This window comes from Protopterus annectens, chromosome 17.part0, assembly GCF_019279795.1.
Source record: "Protopterus annectens isolate FY-2018-M chromosome 17.part0, PAN1.0, whole genome shotgun sequence".
Taxonomy (NCBI): Eukaryota; Metazoa; Chordata; order Ceratodontiformes; family Protopteridae; genus Protopterus; species Protopterus annectens.
The window spans coordinates 657,304,815-657,325,194 of record NC_056751.1 but is presented as its reverse complement, the minus strand read 5'-3'; the positions used below and the strand labels follow the sequence as shown (position 1 = coordinate 657,325,194).

Here is a 20,380-nt window from a genome sequence, read left to right as displayed (position 1 = left end):
GTCTGAAATTCATTATAAGGAAGTGTGGTCTATCATAAATGAAATATTATAGACTTTAGCTTTAGGGACAGGTTTAAAAACAAGTGGAGAACTGACACATTATGAGCTGAATCCCCTTAATCTATAGTATGTCATATTTCAAGCATTATACCAATAAAGCATCACATATTCCATGTATCTATTTTCTGTGCTGTTTTACTTGAGTTATGATTCAGTAAGATATGTTATTTATACAAGTTTGTTACTGAATAATGGAACAACTAGCTTGCATGGGCTTTATGAATGAAGTTTTGTAATTTTCCCTTTGATTCTAAAATATTTTTATTTCTTTACTTTCTATTATCACTTCACTTGTTATATTTTAGTAATATAGCGTGGGTTATGCCAACATTTGTTCATTTTTTATCTTCCTTTCATATTTTTCATCAGTTTAAGGAGTTAGCACTAGATTTGTTTTGCCAGTAATAGAATGTTATGACTGTCTAGGTGTGGTCAGGTTGTTAGTCTGCCATTCTCAGGTATTTTTAACTTTTTTTTACTCCAACACAAATCAGTCTTGTTAAATGGCTTTGATTTAGATAAATACTTTCTTGAAATATAGGGAGTAGATCTACGCAATTTGTGAGATGTTGGGTCTGCCTTGGAGCATTTAGAGGGTCATTGGAATATATATACACTAATGCTAACCCAGTATGATTCAACAGCTCTTTAAATTGCATGAGCAAAAATGGGATAAAGGGGTTGTAGATGGATGGGTGGATGGATGGATGGATGGATGGATGGATGGATGGATGGATGGATGGATCACTCAGCCAATGATTTGTCATTTACTGAACTGTTGCTTCTTCAGGTAGGGAAATGCTCACAAGTTGTGGTCTGTTTTTTTTTTTCTTTTTATACAACAGGCCATTATTTTTGTATTACATATTTTAAGCAAAGCTTTAAGGGAGTACAACATATTTGCCATGGCATATAAATATTGTTTTTACATTATTATTTTTTTATTTGAATGAAGTTTTGATTTATTTATTTAGTTTGGAGGCCAGTATTTTGAATAAGATTTATGCAAAAAAAGTGTATTTGTAAATGTTTTGCTTTCAAAGACATAACATACATCCACACAATTCTACCAAAGTACAGTTCATTGTGGAAAATCATTACTCCTCGTACTTTTAGGTAGCAGGTTTTCTTTTTTTTTTTTTTGAGGGGGATCAACACAGGGTAATGAGTTTGCCATGTGTGGAATACCTGTGGAAACACTGGAGATAATTAAGGATGTGGCCTACAAAATACACTGGCATGCAGAATAAATTGCTGATGCAGGAAACATAGATCACTGCCACTCTTTCTGTGAACATGATGACATCAGTTATTTTTGCATTGTTTGCAGGGGGTGACATTGATTGCCTTCATGTAGTATAGGGGTACAAAGTAAAATTATTGACATACCACTTGCGGTATAGAGGCCAAGTGTTTGCAGGGCAGTTAGGAATGATAAGGAGTAGCTTTTAAGAGAATGGAAGGCTGGGATTGGGATATGGATGGCTTCTACAATTGGTAGCCTGATGGACAGACACTGATGACTTCCACAGTGAATATTGAAGGAGTTTCAAGCCACCCTTTGCAATCTGTGTGGGATGGGTGCAGTTTTGTATGCCTCTGCTTAATGCTGGCAACGGTGTACAGTTCCTCAATGAGTGAGAGAATATTGTTCCGTCCATCACTGCCAGTCTTTGAACTTTTTATAATTATATTGATCTGCTGATGAGATGACCACTTCAGACAAAGCAGTGCATTTTGTGAATTGCAGATCTCCTCTGCAAGCTTTTAAGGTACTCCATGAAACCACTGTGTGGTAGAATCAGTTTTCTGTCAGGGTCAGGTGAAAAGCTTTTATAAATCAAAAATTATCATTGTGATACCATAGGATTCGGATAACACATATGAATTGCTGTAAGTGAATTTACTCCATTTTTGTTGTCTCAGTTCATAATAACTTTTAAATACCAAGATTTTTAAAAACAATGGACTTTTGTTTTTTGAACAATGACTCAGTCTTTCATTATTATTTCTTGCATAGTTTGAGAAAAGATGTCTTTCTTTCAAAAAGGTTGAGAATAATGACTTAAAATACGTATGCAGGTGTAAGGAAACTGAAGTTCTCCATAAATGTCAGTGATACTTATGATATGATATTACTACTCTTGTACAGAACATTAAAAAAATTGCACTAGGTCAAATTGAAATCTGTAGGTTTTTTCATTTATTTTGGCAAATTTGATTCCTTACTTGTTTTCAATTAACTTTACTTTAGACAGTGAAGGTGATGGAGTAACAGAGAGACCAATTATGGACTGCTGTGCTTGTGGGACAGCCAAATACAGATTAACCTTCTATGGAAACTGGTCTGAGAAAACCCATCCTAAGGATTATCCAAGTAAGTGTAATTTAATAGCTAGTAAAAAAGATGGCCTTATTACTCAGCCATAACTGAAAAGTACTTAGAGACTATGTTCTACACTACAATGAAAAAAATGTCTTACTTTGAAGTTTTAAAGATGGTATGTTAAATTTACTGAATTAATTAAAGACCTACTAAGCAATGAAACAGAAATGATTAATGTTGAAATAGTGACCAGCCTTCTGTTACAACATAAAAAATCTGCTAAGAAGCCAGAAAAAGATTCATTATAAACATAAAGAAGCTGTGATATCAGGGTACTTGTCACAAAACTTATAAATGATTGCCATGTGTGCACAGACTTGCATACCATGCCCATCACAACTCATATCACTCCCTCTGACTGTTTAGGATTCCATGAAGTTGGGGGGATTACAACTGTGTACCTGCAGGAGTTCAGCAATGGGGATTCATAAAGAAGAAAACATTGGTCTGTACTCTGGAGGAGGGAAGGAAAAATACAGAAGTATAATTGCAGACAACATACTGCAAATTCAGCAATGCAGTTGTCAACCACCATGGAATGTTGATGAATTGCCAGGCCTAATATAGCTGAGCAGCAGTGTTACCATTTCCTATGATGATACTCCCAGTAGCAAGTGGAAGATACAATGGCATGTCATAGGTTGTACTGTTGTGCAGACAAGCACAATGGCATGGCCAAAAATGGCCCACCCCCAGTACAGTGATGCAACCAAGCTCCTGCCATGTACAGCAGCTGCTGTGCTGGATCCAGTTATTAACATACTGTTTATAATGAGTTTTGCATGATCAGGGCACCAGGAGATGAAACTTTTATGAGTCAGTCCCTGCCATAACTGCAGAGCTCTGCAGACACTGTCTATTCCATTCCTGCTGCAGCAGGTAAGCAAGGAACTGGCTACAGTGTAGTGGGTATGATGTCTTTGTGTGTGTGTGTGTGTGTGTGTGTGTGTGTGTGTGTGTGTGTGTGTGTGTGTGTGTGTGTGTGTGTGTGTGTGTGTGTGTGTGTGTGTGTGTGTGTGTGTGTGTGTGTGTGTGTGTGTGTGTGTGTCTCTATGGTGGTCTACATGTCTGTGCATGTGTGTGGAAGCTGGCTGCTATAGTACAGGGGGATCTACTGGGGCATCTCTATGCATGATCTAATGCCAATAGTTTCCTTGATGCTCTGGTTGCGCACGGTCATAGCAGGAACTCTACTAAGGTTTATGAACTGCAGTCCTGCCACTGTAGCAGACCATACATCTATGAACACCTGGTCATGCTGGCAGAATGCCTTGTGTTTTATTTTCTGCTGTTATAAAATTTGTGTCTTCATATCTAAACAGCTATGTTTTATATGTAATAAAATATAGTATAGCTTCTTATAGGTGCTTGTGGAATAATGCTGCATAAAACACTATGTGAATTGTGATGGTGATAAAACATAATCACTGTGAGACTTTTTATACCTCATGACTAAACTCCATTCTTTGTAGCTCATCCTAGAAATGGTCTAGTCAACAATATCCCTTATCCAGAAATCAAGTACACTGTTGTGCAGTGGTTAGCATTGTCACCTCATATCAAGAGGTTCTTTAGTTTGATTCTTGGCTGGAGTGCCTTCCATGTAGAATCTGTGTGTCCTCCCTGCATTCATGTGGGTTTCCTTCCACATCCCAAGGACATGTGTCTAGAGTATTTCCCCCTGGGCCCCTGCTGAAAATAGGCTCTGTCCCAGTTGGACTTTCCTGGTATACAAATGTTAAATAAACAAACTTCTGTCAATGAAACACAACAAAGTAAAATGAAAGCCTCAACTTTTTTTTTTAAGAAATGCCTTATGAGAATATTACCTTTCTATTAGGCTGAGAAAGATAAACATTAAATTAGTGCCCATAGCTGGATAGATTTACTTTAGGGAGAGGTATTACTTTTGTGAGATATAACTCCTCCAAAAGAGAGACACAATCTTAAGCACATTCATACTATTTTATCCAGAATAAATCTAAATATATGATAAGAAGGTCAAATTGAATTCCCAAAATAGTGATAATATTTCCCCTGACCACTGGAATGTGTGATAATGCAGAAAGAGTGGTAAAGAAATTATTAAGTAATCTCTTGATATTTTCCTGTCTTGATCTGAATACAGAGTGTGATGCAAATAAATTAACAAATTGACATTTGGCCTGATATGGGTCCACATGTACTCCTGAGCTAAATGATTCAAAGGACAGATATCAAGTTAAGCAAAGTGTTGGCGTGGCCATTTAGGGATTATATTATTGTCCGCCAGGAAAGTTAAAATATGCCAATTTACAACACATTATCTGTTGATTAAAACTTAGCCTAATCTTAACATTTTTTTAATCAGGGATTGTATAGAAATACTGGAATCATGTCATGTCAATTTGCCAAATTTGCCAAATACAGTTAATCAAAATGCTTTTCACGTGAATAAATAAATATAAACAACTTTTAGTGAAATATGTTGCAATACAATAGTGCTGCAGCTGTCGTTATGTGTACAAACTAGTTGAATGGTATTTACTGATGGTTTTGAACTAATATAATTTATTGCAAACACAGCTCTCAGGCAACATTCTGGTAGATTTACAGGTCGCATGCTTATGCTTAACCAGATAAGACAAAGCTCCTTAGCAGAAATTAGATGGTGTATCTCCTACCTATAAATGTACATCCATTTTAGAGTGCAAATACCTGGTGAAAGTAACAGTAGAGGTAATACAAAGGCAAAAAGGCATTATTTGAGGATAAAATCTGGAAATTGAATGCGGTTTTTTTTTGCAAAACGTGATGCTTTTGATACTATATGAATCTATTTACATTTGCTCTTCTAATTCCTTTGTCTTTAATTTACTTTCCCCCACCAGTTTCACTCTAGTCCTTCTCTATATTTAAAATACCCGCAGTTTCAGCTATGGGACCTTTGCTTTGGCATCAGATATCCCAAAGATAAGAACTGAACTGTGGACCCCTCAGCACCTGAACAAAAGAGTGATTTCACTGCTTAACATAAAGTGTAGGTTGGTTTTAAGAAATATCTGTAATCTAATTACTACCAGAACTTTATCTCCTATAAACCTGTACTGGCATGCTGAGCACCAGAACGACTGAGGTTCTAAAGGGCGAGAGTGCTTCCCTCATGTTATTTAATTAACTCATCTAGTCTCTATAAGCCCTATTGTGTCAAACGTTTGTGCTTAGGCTTTTTATAACTTGGTTTTATAGTGGCACGTCTCTTACGCTACAATTGCTGTATAGTGCAGACCAGGGAGACACACTATCAGCCCCTGGAGCAAGCCTTTACTTAACTTGTAGATTGTTTTTGTAAGAGCCCTTGGCTGAAGGGGAGCTAGACTCGCTCCATTCACCTTCGATATGCTCAGGTTCACTCTGCTCTCTTACCCTACCCCCATTCTCACCCACCCCTGACATCATTTCCTTTATTTTAAACCCTCTCTCACCACAGCCCCTCTAAAGCCCCACTCAGCTATCTCTGCCCCTTCCATTCCTTTCCTCACCATCCTCCTCCTAAACTGCCCTCTTTTCCACCTTACTCTCTACTCAGTATACCTCATCCCCAACTCCACAATCCGTCACCCTATCTGCCTCTAACTTCAACCTTAAACTACTACTCTTACTTGTATCTCCCTATTTTCACACTAGCACCTCTCACATAACTACAAACCACCATGTTATACCACTCCCTTCTTCTGACACTACTAACTACCTCCACTCTTACAATTCTATACAACCTCTCTTCTTACACCTTTCCCTTTCAACCCTTCTTTCACTCACCCACATCTACCTATCCACCCATCTTCACTCAACTACCTCACTCATTCCTAACCTCATTACCCTGCACTGATTACAGAACTTACCTCCATACATAAACAGATAAAACAACACACAGTAAAGGAAAACCTAAGTCTCACCTACTCCTTGTTCCCAAACCTCAGCCAATCCCTTCTCTCCTCTCCCTCTTACTGGTAGGCGACATACATCCCAACCCTGGCCCAGCTCTACCAGCATCCTCAGATGGTACCCTCAGACATAACGCCACCCCTAACCCTCATATCCTACCAAAACACATATCCTTTTACTCCATCAACCTGAGAAGCATAGTAAATAAAATTACTGAATTCCATTCTTGGATCTCACACCACTCTCCAGATATAATAACCCTTAGTAAGACTTGGTTAAAATCTCACATCCCCGATTGGAACATCCTCCTTCTTGGTTTTAACATCCTAAGACATAGAACAAAAAGAAAAGGAGGTGGTATTGCAATCCTGTACAGAGATAACCTCACACTTACTCCCGTACCTCCCCCCCATTCGCTTGCTGAACTCCTTCCGGCCAACTATAGAATAAACCCCCACAACTCTCTTTACATAACTGCTATCTACATCCCACCCAGTGACAACTTCACTGTACTTGAAAGTTTACTTTCCACTCTCTCCTCAGACCTCCACAATGAGACTATAATCATGGGAGATGTCAATATCTAGTGGTCCACACTCACAACCTTATCCCCTTCTACCTCCATTAAACTACATGGTTTCTCCCAATTAGTCACAACTCCAACCTATTCCACCAAATCCACCACCCAGTCTTCCATACTTGACTAGATCCTTGTATCCCATCCCCACAAATATCACTTCCCTTAAAGACTTCCTGACACCTCTTAGTGACCACTCTCCTACTGAAGTCCTCCTCTTTACTCCACACACACTCAAACCCCATATATTTAAAACCTGCCATAAGGTAAAAAACTTTGACCCAAATTAACTCAACTATCAACTCTTTCTTATTGACTGGACCCTTCTCAAACATTTACCTCTCGAGGAAGCAGTCATGGAATTTAACAACAAATTCCTCAACATTTTAAACTCCCTGGCCCCATTACGTAAGATCAGGATAAAGTCCACTGTGTCTCCCTAGCTTACCCCCTCTACTCTTTCACTAATGTCACAGAGAGACACACAATGGAAACTCTGGATCAAAACCAAATTGCCCATTCACCTACAACAATATAGACAACTTTGTAACCGGGCAAATCAATCAAATAAAGACAACAAAAATAATTACCATACTAACTCCCCAAAAACACACCTATATAACCCCCCAAAATTCTGGCATACACTTAATCATATCCTACATCCAGGAAACCCTTCCACCCCCCACCCAGGCCCCACAATTACTCCTCTCCAAACTGCTACTAACTTCAATTCATACTTCATAGAGTCCATCAACAAACTTATGAATCACTCCAACTTCATCACCACCCCACCCACCTCCCCCCAATCACCCTAACCCCTCTCCTACTTTCAGTCTACAAACAGTATCTACCTCTTACATAAAATTGCTGCTCCTTAAGCTCAAACCTTGCTCTTCCTCCATAGATGGTCTCCCTCCACTCTTTCTTCAACATGCTGCTGACTCCATAGCCTTACCCATCTCTATCCTCATCAACAGATCTATTAATGAAGCTACAGTCCCAGTTATCTGGAAGAAGTTTTACACCATTCCTATCCACAAGGGAGGTAACTCCACTAAACTAACTATAGGCCCATCACAATACTAGCTCCCCTATCCAAGATCTTGGAAATATTTGTACACAAACAAATTCTCCAGCACCTCACTAAAGACAACTTAATTACCCCCACCCAACACGGTATCCACCCTGTCCATAGCACTTCTACAGCTCTCATCTCCTTCATAAACACTATTGCTCAAGCTAGAGAACAAAATAAACTTGCCTCTTGTCTCTTTCTTGACCTATCAAAAGCATTTGATACTGTCCAGCATCCATTACTCTTAGAAAAACTCTCCCAATTAAACCTATACTCTGGCACTATCTCCTGGTATTCTAGTTATCTTAGCAACTGCTCCCAGTCCATCAAATGGGATTCAGCAATCTCCCCAGAACTTCCAGTGCTGATGGGAGTACCCCAAGTATCAATTCTAGTACCTCTCCTTTTCAACATTTTTACCAATCAGTTATCAAGCTCCACCCCACACTCATCTCTAATGCAATATGCCAATGACTACACAGTCATCACCATCGCAGACACACTTCCCAAACTCCATACTAAAACTCAGGAATCCTTCTTGTCTATCGAGACCTGGCTCAACCAAAACCATCTAATCCTAAATCTAAAAAAGACCAAACTCCTTCTCTTTCTACCAAAAACAATGACCCACCTGAAACCAAACTTTTCCATCACCTCCCACAACAACACACCTATCATAGTGGATAATCACACTGAACTACTTGGGGTCATCATTGACGACCAGCTAAAATTTGACCAGCATGTACTAAATAACATCAAAAAAACCCACCAAAACCTAGGTCTTCTTTACAGAAACAAAAACTTTCTCTCTACTCAAGCAAAAGTTGCTCTATCACATGCCTACCTTCTACCAACCCTTCTCTATGGCTCTCAGATTCTCACCAACCTGCAGACCTCTCTTATATCCAAACTTGAATTCACTTTTAACAAAGTAGCAAAATTTGCTGCTGAATTTCCATGCTCCTCTCACCACTGTCTAGCACTAGAAAAACTGAAATGGTTAGAGTTCCCACACAACCTTACTCTCTCCCAGCTCCGAATAATCCATTCCATCCTATTCCAGCCCACATTTTGCCCCACCGTATTACCCATCATCTCATCCTACACCCCAGCTAGAACACTCCGGAGCTCTGACCAACACCTCCTAACCATAACTAAACCCAAACTCAACATAGGAAAAAACCTGTATAGCTATTACCCCACAAAAAACTGGAATAAACTCCCACTGGACATCTGAAACACTAGATCCAAACTGCTATTCAAAAATACTGTGAGAAATCACCTTAGCATAAATAAACTTTGCCTCTGTTATCAGCCCCCTGACTAACCCATCTCTCCAGACCAATGAGTTACTTCTTTTTCTCCTACTAGTACCTAACCCTACCTCCATCCTAACTCACTCTCCCTTCTTCTCTGCAAAAGCCTTCCCTACTTTTTACCCCTAAACTTTCCTTGTACTGTTACAATCTCCTCACCAGTAGAATGTTCAACAACTACTTCAGCACTTTAATCTCTCCTTCATTGCTACCTAGAAACTTCCTTACTAATTTGCTTCCTCTTTACTGTAAAGACTTTTATTTCCTGGTTACCTACTACAATATATGTAGTTAGCCAGCATTGTATATAATCTGTAATCAGTTTTATTGAACTTGCTTTACATTATTATTTATTTTACTTGTATACTTGAATATGTTTTGTAACTATGGAGCTTGCATATGTTTTGCAACTATGGAGCTTTTCTCCCCGGGTCTCCACTGAAAAATAGCCTCATCTCAGATGGACCAACCCAGTCAACAAATGTCAAATAAGTAAACAAATATCTGTAATAAATATAAACGCTCAGGAGCAACCCAGCACAGAACCAAAAGTTCAGCATATATCTATGCACTCGAGGTATAGTCTCCAACAGTGATAGTATTTGGTCAAATACTATCACTGTTAGAGACTATACCTCGAGTGCATAGATATATGCTGAACTTTTGGTTCTGTGCTGGGTTGCTCCTGAGTGTTTATATTTATTACAGTTACTTTGCACTTTCTTGGCTATGGAGCATTTATCCCTTGGTGGGTGATGTGTCTATTTTCAGTTTCAATAAATAAATAAATACAACTTGTTTAAAAAATGAGGGCAAACCTCATCTGCAAACAAAGTGGGGAAGACCCCATACACTGCCACATTGTTGCTCCATTGTCATGTAATAGTGAGGTAAAGTGCAATCTCAATGATCACTGAAATTTATTATTTTTTTTTAGATTTTTTGCTGAGATAAGCACCATTTACATTAATTGGGTTCAATAGGTTGACTGACTCCATGCCTTCATTTCTTTTTCTACCTCTATAAGGGAAGCATTCACAATAATTTTTCTAACCACACAATATTTTCTTCTGCTTTTCAATATTTTGACTTTTTTTGCTTTAAATCTCCTTTTTAGAATATTTATACAAGAGTAATTCAAACTGCAAAGGAAAAGAAAAAAAAACAATGAAAAGAATTAGAATAATATTAAACAAACACCAATACGAACCAACTAGATAACAAAATAAACAGCTGTCAGTGCAGATAGAAGAACAAATCAGACACAAAGTTAACACTTTCGTTCATTGTTTAATAAACCAGGAACTATCAGAAATACGCTAAACCACCCTACTGAATATTTAAATACCATACAGGTGTTGATCATATGTCTACACACACCCAATCAGATTCATAATTCAATTGTATCTTGAAAATTTTTTACAAATTTAAAAACACATCTTAATTCATATGCAAAATAAATACACTTATAAATAAATATCACTCAAATCTACTTAAAATATAAAATGCAGTTCTTTTAAAAAATACATATGCACATATTTGCTGAAAAATAATATAATACAAATATAATACACATGAACAAATGAAAATTTGTAACTAATTATAACCTTTGTAACTGTAAAAAGGATTTTATTTTTATGGTCTCACTGAGACCAGGAAACTGATTAGCCACTAACATAATTTGCCACAAACTTTCTCGACATTCTAATAAAGTTTTGTAATCACCACACAAAAAAATCCGAGTTCATTTTTTCCAATACAAAAAATGAGAACTTTTTAAAATCTAAACACCCAATAGCGTGTCTTGCTAATGCATTAGATAACTCTTTTTTCTTAATAGCATGCACATGTTCATAAATCCTTTTGTTTAAAGTTCTGATTGTCTTTTCGATATCAAAATTCTCAGGAATCACAAAAAGCACAAATAACATTAACAGTATTACAGGTACAACACTATTTTGCCCAAATGATTTTGTTGACATGTTTAAACTCAACAGATGAAACATTCATGATATATTGTCGACAATGACCACAGGAATAGGTGCCCAACTTGCAAACTTTGTTCTGCACAGAAGTCATTTTCCCACTATCCAGAATTGTTTTACTATTAACAATTCCCTTATAGGTGAAAACTGGCTGGTTACCTAAAACCTTGACCAAGTCAGGGTTTCCCAAAAAACTTTCCAATTATCTAAAGTAATAAATCTAATGGAAGCCATTTGATTAGTAATAGGAATGTGAAATGCCAAACAATAGTGGACACACACCCCATCAACTTTTTCAACTTCTGAGCCATGTCCCACAACATCAACATTAGATGGTCTATCCTTCAAAATAGGACACGCTATGCTTTTTCTTAGACTTTTCACCTCACTAACTATTCTGTTCAATCAGATGTAATCATACCCTCTCTGAATGAAAAAAATACTGAGCTTGTTAATTTCTGTTGAAAAAACTAATTCATCACTAGTCAATCGGCTAAGGCGAATACATTGACCCTTGACAGCCCCTCTTTTCATGTGACTTAGGTTCATAGGTTGGTACTAGGCTATTGGTCCTAGGGTCTATACAAGCCTAGCCATAACAATTCCCTGGATATTTCTTCCCACAGTATTTACTTCCCTGGACCCCTGTCTAGCAGGGCAACTGACTCGATCTCCGGGGTAAATCTCCTATCTCCCATCCAGTCATCAAGGTTCCTGTTGAAGAGGGCAAAGGAGGTGCTCTGCTTGACATGTATGGACAGTATATTCCAGAGTATGGGGAGTCTCTGGGTCAGGAAGCTATCACTCCAGCATATCTTGTTCATTATGATGACAAGGTTTAGGTCCCTGGAGCATGTGGCTCTGATGGAGTGTGATTTCTTTAAGTGTAGCATGTCCAACAGCTCTGGGTTTGACATGGCCTTGTATGTTAAGCAGAGATCACCTCTGAGTAGACGATATTTGACAGAGTATAGCTGGAGTTTTTTAGTCGGTCAGCATAGGGCATCTGCTTTAGGCCTGTGATTCTTTTAGTCAGGTGTTTCTGTGGCCTTTCCAGTTGTTGCAGATGTCTTGTGAGGTACATACCAAATGAGGCATTGCACTCTATGATTGGTCAAATGAGGGATGAGTACAGTGGGACAATGACCTCCTTTTCTCTGGATGAAAAGCCCTTAGTGATGAGGTGTGCCACATAGAAGGATTTCTTGAGTGTTGTGGCGATGTGGTTATTGAAGGTGAGACCACTGCCAACATCTGTGCCTAAGTCTCTTATCACACTTTCGGTGTTTAGTGTACTACCACCTATGTGGTAATTCATGGGTACATGTTTTTTCCCAAAGGGGATAACTATAGACTTCTTGGCATTGAGCTTGAGCCCATGGCTGTGGCACCAAGCATCTGTTCCTGTAAGGCCTTTTTGTACAATATCCACATCATTTGGGGAGTCAGTAATGGCTCCCAGTTTGCAGTCATCTGCAAACTTTGTTAGACAGAGTCCTTCAGTGTTGGCCTGTACGTCATAGAAGAAGATGCCAAACGAGCAGTCCCAGGACTGAACCCTGATGTACTCCACTTGTCACTTGTATGGAGCTGTATTTGGAGTCGGCTACTTTTACAGTGTGGGTTGTGTCAGTAATCCAGTTGGCAACCCAATGAGTGATGTAGGGATCTATGACCAGCTTAGTAAGTTTGTCTATGATTCCAGAGTGGGGGATGGTGTCAAAGGCTTTGGCGACATCCAGATAGGCTGTGTGGACTGACTTACCCTCATCCACGGCTCTAGAGACTGATTTGAAGAAGCCAATCAAGTTCAGGAGACACGATCATCCCTTCAAGAACCAAAACTGTGTGGGGTCCAGTGTTTGAAGGTTGCCAATGTCTTTGTTTATAAGTTCCATGATAATATGTTCCATGGCCCTGCAGATCAGGCTCGTCACACTGATGGGATGGTAGTTCTCAGGATCCAAGGTGGATCCCCCCTTGTGGAGTGGGATCACTGTAGCTGTGCGCCACTCAGTGTGCAATAAGCCTGAGGTGAGGCTATGATTAAACATGACACTTAAGTGAGGTGCCAGTTCATTTTGTAGTTCATGTAGAACACAGCCTAGGATGTCATCTGGTCCCATGGATGCTGTATTCTTAGCTTTGGAGAGTGCGTTTTTTACCTGTGTGGCCGTGATTACTGGAATATGGCATTCTTTCTGTATTGAGATGGGCCATTTAGGGGGTGAGAGGGGGGTGAAGTTGGCACTGAATCGATCTGCCAAGATATTGGCAATGTTCTTGCGATCAGTATATTTAATGCCATTCTGTTGTAGCTCAGAGCAGATCTGAGCATTGCCATTTAGATTCTTGACATAGCTATAGAATGCCTTGTATTTATCTTTGGAATCTTTGGCAATTTTATTTTCGTAACTAGCTTTGGAGGATTTTATGAGGGATCTCAGCTTCTTACTGAGGCTGATAAGGGAGTTTTTTTTGCATCCTGGGATTTTCCTCTTTTCTGCAACAGTCTCTTCATTCTGTTGTGACAGGGGCCACCAGATTTATGTCTTTTTTTGAAGGAGAGCATCTTGGTTCTATTTGGGATGGCACGATTCATGCATGAGTGGATATGCTTGTACAGTGCTTTAATGTAGGATTCGGCAGTCAAACTTTCAGTTCCCATCTGCATGGGTGTCATGACGTTTGTCAATTCTGACTTGAGTAGCATGAAGTTGGCCTTGGAGAAGTTTTTTACAGATGTTTCCTTACTGGGGGGTGTGGGTGGGATGTGGATGTCAAAGGTGATTAGCTTATGGTCAGACTTAGTCAATGGGGGGGGGTGACCACTGGTGTGGAGCATCGATTATCCATGTTGGCAATGACCAGGTCCAGGATATTAGATCCCCTGGTAGGACTATGGATTAGTTGATCCAGGGCATTGGAATTTATGAATTTCAAGAACCGTTGGGCAAAGGTGTTGGTACACGAGTAGTTTTTCCAGTTAATGGCAGGGTAGTTAAAATCACCCAGTATTTGGGTTTTTGATTGTATCTTAAAATTTTCAATTATGTTTAGAAAGGTGTAGTGAGAATCTTGGGGCATGGTGGAGGATCTTTAGCAAACTACAATTTGGATTGCAGTCTTTCCTAGTGTTAGTTGCACCTGGAGAATTTCGGATGTATTGTGTTGGGCAACTAGCCTGGAAGTGTGAAGCACTGCAGTTTCTAAAGACTACAAAAGTGTCACAAACACATTTTAGACACACCCACATGCAAAACTCAAACCCTAACCCTACAAAAGAAGTAATACTAAATGTTCTTATATACTATAAAATACCTACAAAGGTTTTTGTACTTTATAAGTACCAAATATCTAAAATACTAAAATGACATGGTAAACCCATGTTCATTCCTACTATTCTTGATTTTTAAAATCTTATGTACAATTGATACATACTTTACATGAATTCTATACATAAAACCCTATCTAGTAGGGATTTTTAATTTCAGAATACATACAATAGAACATCTTTCATTTGCCCTGCATTGGTGTTCAATTGCCATATTAATTCTAAATGTTCTCACTCCAGTGATGTTCTATTGTATGTATTCTGAAATTAAAAAGCCTTACTAGATAGGGTTTTACTGCAGTTTTTATGAGCACTAGTTTTCAATTTGTTGTCAAGAAGAATGAAATGAACTGATTAACTAATATTGGTTAATAACCTAACTAATTAACTACTTCTCACTGACTACTTAAGGGTATGCTCTCAATGTTGTTTTTATCTGAAGAAGTCACAGTATTTACTGTGATGAAAAGCGCTTCATTTTGGATTAAACTGCTTGTTCTTACGTTTTGTGTTTGGTGTCTTCCTTCCTGCAACCAGTTTTCAGTTTAAAGGAAATGGGAAACAGATATAAAAGTGTATGGGTAACTGGGACAGAGTATTTTTAGAAAAGTAATAGCCATGGATGTTTTGAGTAAGTAACTTTTATATATTTATATCTTTTCATAAGGTTAAGTACCTGTACTTAACTTTTAACACATTTTGAAATTATTTAATGTGATATTCTTTAGGAAGTCTGTGTGATACTGGTATAATATGTCACCAGGAAAGAGAAAATTCTTATAGGTTCATAGGTTTATACTAGGATACTGACCACTGGGACCTTTATAAGCCTAGCCATGTGACCCAAATCTATCCCATGAGTTATTGTGCTTGATAGGTTGTTTTAAAGGATGTATGTAAGTTAAGGCATGATTTAACAGCTGCCACTGTCCGACAGAGACTTAAGTGTCAGACCAGGGATGAATTTCCCATTTCCCATTCACTGGACCATGTTGCATTTGAGTAGAGTTAGGGAAGAGCTCACTTCAAAGGGTATGAAACCTGTCCAGAGAATGGAAATTCTCTGAGATTCAAACCTGTTCCTCCAATATGTCCTATTTAAGTCACAAGCAACATTTCAGTCTTTACATCTAGTAGCTCTGGTACTGTTTGTTTTGTGGATGTACAAAAGGCCCATCAGAGCGATATCCAAGGATGCCTGGTATGCAATGCATAAATGACTCCTGAGCAGTCTGTAGGATATAGAGTATAGTGATAGGACTTTGGGGTGATCTGCACAAGTCATTGTGTTTACATCCTGCATTTTTTGTGTGGGAAACATCTGTGGATATTCCAGTTGTTGCATGTGCCCGGACAGGTGCATACAGAAGGGCAGATGGGGGGTGTTATACTCAATTATGAGTCTGATGGTAGAATATGGTGACACTATTACTTCCATGTATTCAGAAACCATGCCCTTACTTATACCCTGAGTGACATTCAACCTTAGACATATGCTTGTTGAAAACCAGATTACTATCTATATGAGTCTCCTTATCCCTAACTGTTGTGTTTACTTTTAGGGGTGTTTTATTAATGATGTAGTTTCCCTGAGTGGCTGACTTCCCAAAAGGTACTATTATGCATTTCGTGCCATTCAGTTTAATGCTAAGGCTTTTGCAACAATCATTTGATGGATTGTGCCTGCAAGATGTTATTATCTTGGGTGAGTTTCTATTATTGCTCCTAACTTGCAATCATCTAGAAACTTGGTTGGCCAGAGCCCTATAACATTGGGCTTGACTTCCAAAAAATAGAAGCCAAAGAGAAGAGGACCCAGCAGACAGCCATTGAGGACTCCACTGGTGATCAGCCTCTTTCTGGAGGTGGTCTTTCCAATCCTAATTTCCTAGATCTTGTCTGTGAGACCAAGCTACAAAGGGGTTTGTGCCTAATTCCTTGAGTGTGTTTACAATGCCTGAGTGGGGTATTGTATCAAATGAAGTAGCTAGGTCAAGGTAGGCAGCATTCATCATTTTGTCCTTATCCATTGCCTTGGTAGCCTTCTCAAAGAAGTCCATGAAATTTAGTAGTCATGACCTGCCTTTGATAAAGCCAAACTTTTTTGTGCCCCAGTATCTGAAGGTTTCTTAAGTAATTAATTATTTTTATGATAATTCCTTCCATAGTTTTATATATGAAATTAGTCAGACTAATGGGTCTGTAATTTCTGGTATCTGTTGATGGTCTGACTTTGCACAGCAGGATGGCCATTGCTGTCTTGGTTTTGCATGAAGCCTGTGTAGGGACTATGAATGAATAGTGACACCCAAGGCCCAGATAGATCATATTTCAAGCTATTTAGAAGACACTCTGAGATATTATCAGGGCCCATCACAGCTGTATTCTTGTCCATAGAAGAGCCCCCCCCCCCACACACACACACACATATATGGTCCCATAGGAAGGCATCAATTAATTTCCCACTAACTGCCACAGGATGAAAATATTTAAAGCATTTATCAAGTTCTATTGTAGTCGATGGCTTGTACATCCCCTAGATATACTGAAACAATTAAATGTGGGGATTTTTCAAGAATAGCTAGTGGCAGCGATGATATTTTGCTTTTGCTATATAGTAAATAATGCTTAAGACCAAAGCATAACTTACTTGGAGGTCCCTTTCTACACAAAAACAGTAATAAGAATATTCAACTCCAGCTTTATTATACATTCATTCAAAAATATCTAGGATAAAATTAATAGGCTAGAAAAGAGACGAAAGAGATGATCACATGACAATAGGGAAAATAATTTGAAGTGCAATTGATAACATTTTAAAAATATTCAATTTGTTTAACTACTCTCTAAAGAAAAAAGGTGACAGAACATTTTAGATATTATGGCATTTTAAAAATTTTAGCCCATACACAAACCCAAATAGGTACCTAAAATGTTCTTTTATGAGAATATTAAGAGGTTTGCAATTTCATTCATACCTTAAAAATTAAATAAAAGGTGCCAAAGTTAAATAATTTAAGGTCATCACTCCTCGTTGCTTTGGGATGCAGTGCTAATACACTTTGAATTACATAAAATAGGCAAATCATACTGAAGATGCAAAAAATTAATCTAAGAATTTGGTGAAATTAGTGAGCTTATATGGAAAAAATAATTAGTAAATACAACAGCATTTGAATAAAAATGGAAATACAAAATTAGACAGGGTGTTAATTATTTTGAATAAGTGGCCTATGTTTATGTAAAGCTTTGTTTTGGAAGTACTAAAAGAATTCTGATAGAGTTGCTGATATATTTAAAGGAAATTACTCTGATCAACAGGACACCCAAAATCTTAATGGAATATTAGCTCACATTAAGTGCTAGTGCAAGTGATTGCGATTGATCGTGGCTGAATTTATAATCAAAAACTTTAAGAATGTCATTAGTCACAGAAGGAATTCTAGAAAGGTTGGTTTACATATAGGCAGTATAAATAATTACAATACCTATGTAGGTGGCAAATTTAATGGGATAATTAGTTAGAGTATAATGCCCCCCTTTGGAATGTACTTGACCAAACATATGCAGCAACTGGAATGTCCACAAAGGTTCTTTCTAAAAAAAAAAAATACTGAGAGTAAACAAAATGTCCTACACTGATCACCTCAAAGCCCTGTCTCTTTTTTATGTATCTTAAAGACTACTGGGACATAACCTCCAGAAAACAAACAGTATCAGAACTATTAGGTCAAAAGATCTAAATTTTGCTTGCAACATAAATTGGGCATGCTGGAGAGACAGATATGTTAAAAGTAGCTGACATATTGTTATTAACATAGAAAGGCAAATGTGTTATTGTAATAAGGTTTAATGCTATTGATAAAGCATGAGGGAACTCCACATTTTTCAAAATCTTTGAATAAAAACTTTTGTTCAACATTGTTGAATACCTTAGATTTTACAATGGAAAAAGCAACAATGCAATGGTTTATTGAGAATGATTTAATGACTGAGTATATGACATTACACATTGTAATATTAATGGTTGGTCTTCTGTATGAGGACCACGAATAAGAAGTTTTAATAAAAAACAAAAGATATAAAAGGGCATGTCACATCTGAGTCCACTGTTCTACATTGCAACAGAAATCTTTATATCATAATTACTTGAAGTAATAGGACCATCACTTCATGATCTCTAAGATCAATGTCAGATAAAAGATAAAAAAAGAAAATGTTTGTACCAGGTGAATTATTTAGTATTCATTTTTTTATTAATAATAACATTTTATTGGTAATACACCCTGCTGTAGCATCATACCCTTGAGATTCTCATTAATGGATTGCAGATAGACATAATGTAAAAAGTCTGCCATGTTGGTAGAAAACAAAAAAATAAATCTCCATGAGCAAGTGAAAATTATTTAAATATTAAGAAATTTTAGTGAAAGATTATTATCTACTGACTTAAAAATATTATACATATAAGTTTTATCATTATTGGCAACTGCAAAAAGAGAATTTAATCCCATTAAATATATTACAGATATCGTATGAGTGGACAAAGTATGATTCCTCATGTAGTTCTTGCAAAAGGCTCAAGTTTTCGAAGATCAAAACACTGAACTTTGTTTTCCAGAGCAAATCATTGAGAGATTTCAAATTGTATGCTGCCAATGTTTCCCTTTTTGGAGAGATGTCTCCTTTCTTTGAGATGGTGCAACTACGGAGTTGATATATATCCATTTGGATGTTGGGGGGCGACAACAACATCTGGGAGGTTTAAGGTGGTTTGCTACCCTGCAAAAACACTTATATTTATATATAAATATAAATATATATTTATAAGTTTTGACATATTGTACTTCAGCTGTTAAGTTTTGGTAATTTGGTTTATGGGAGTGTGTTTGATGACTCATATTAATAGCAACTATTATATCAAGTAAATACAATAAAACTTTGATCTTTGTGACTTTAGATATGTGACCTTGTGACTTAAGATGTAATTGAGTCTGTTTTGTAACATCTTATCATTTCATGGCTCTCATCAGAAACCTTGTTAGGATACAGTTCCTCCATTGCTCTTATGTGATTCTCCATCTTATGTTGGGCTCAAAAGAAAGAACATCAAGGTCTTGAATTAAGATATGTAACTTATCATTTATAAAGTTGACTATTTCTGGGTAATCCAAAAACATACAATTTATTTTTCATGTGAATAGTACAGAGTAGTTAATATAAATTCACTGCAGATTGTATCTTCAGAAACATCATTAATTAATTACAGAGAAATTAAAAAAAAATCAGTCTATGGCTAGAGGAATGTAGCTATTTGAAATAATGTAAAAGACCAAAAGATGTTTGGAGATCCAAGCATGTTTCATTTTTTAAATGAATGTTAAATATATAACGTAGCTGTCAATGTTTAACATGATCAGTCGTTGTCCTGCAGCTGTCACCAGTAATGGTGGTGTTTAATACAACTTAATGAAGCAAATATATGTGAGTGTGTGTGTGTGTGTGTGTGTGTGTGTGTGTGTGTGTGTGTGTGTGTGTGTGTGTGTGTGTGTGTGTGTGTGTGTGTGTGTGTGTGTGTGTGTGTGTGTGTGTGAGAGAGAGAGAGAGAGAGAAGTCTCTAAGCTGAATATACTTTGAAAATATCATAGTTTGATAAAAATCTGTTACAAATAGATGTAGATGAATAAAACAAATTGTCTTTGTTTAAGTTAAATAAGTGACCA

The 20,380-nt window shown here is 37.5% G+C and overlaps 1 protein-coding gene across 1 annotated transcript in view; it reads left to right on the top strand.

Moving 5' to 3' along the window:
* SPON1 (spondin 1) overlaps positions 1-20,380 on the top strand; it is a 1,605,397-nt gene that overhangs the window by 557,648 nt on the left and 1,027,369 nt on the right. The window contains exon 5 of the mRNA XM_044059306.1: positions 2,315-2,437. Coding sequence (XP_043915241.1) covers positions 2,315-2,437 — 123 coding nt within the window. The remainder of the gene's footprint in view (positions 1-2,314; positions 2,438-20,380) is intronic.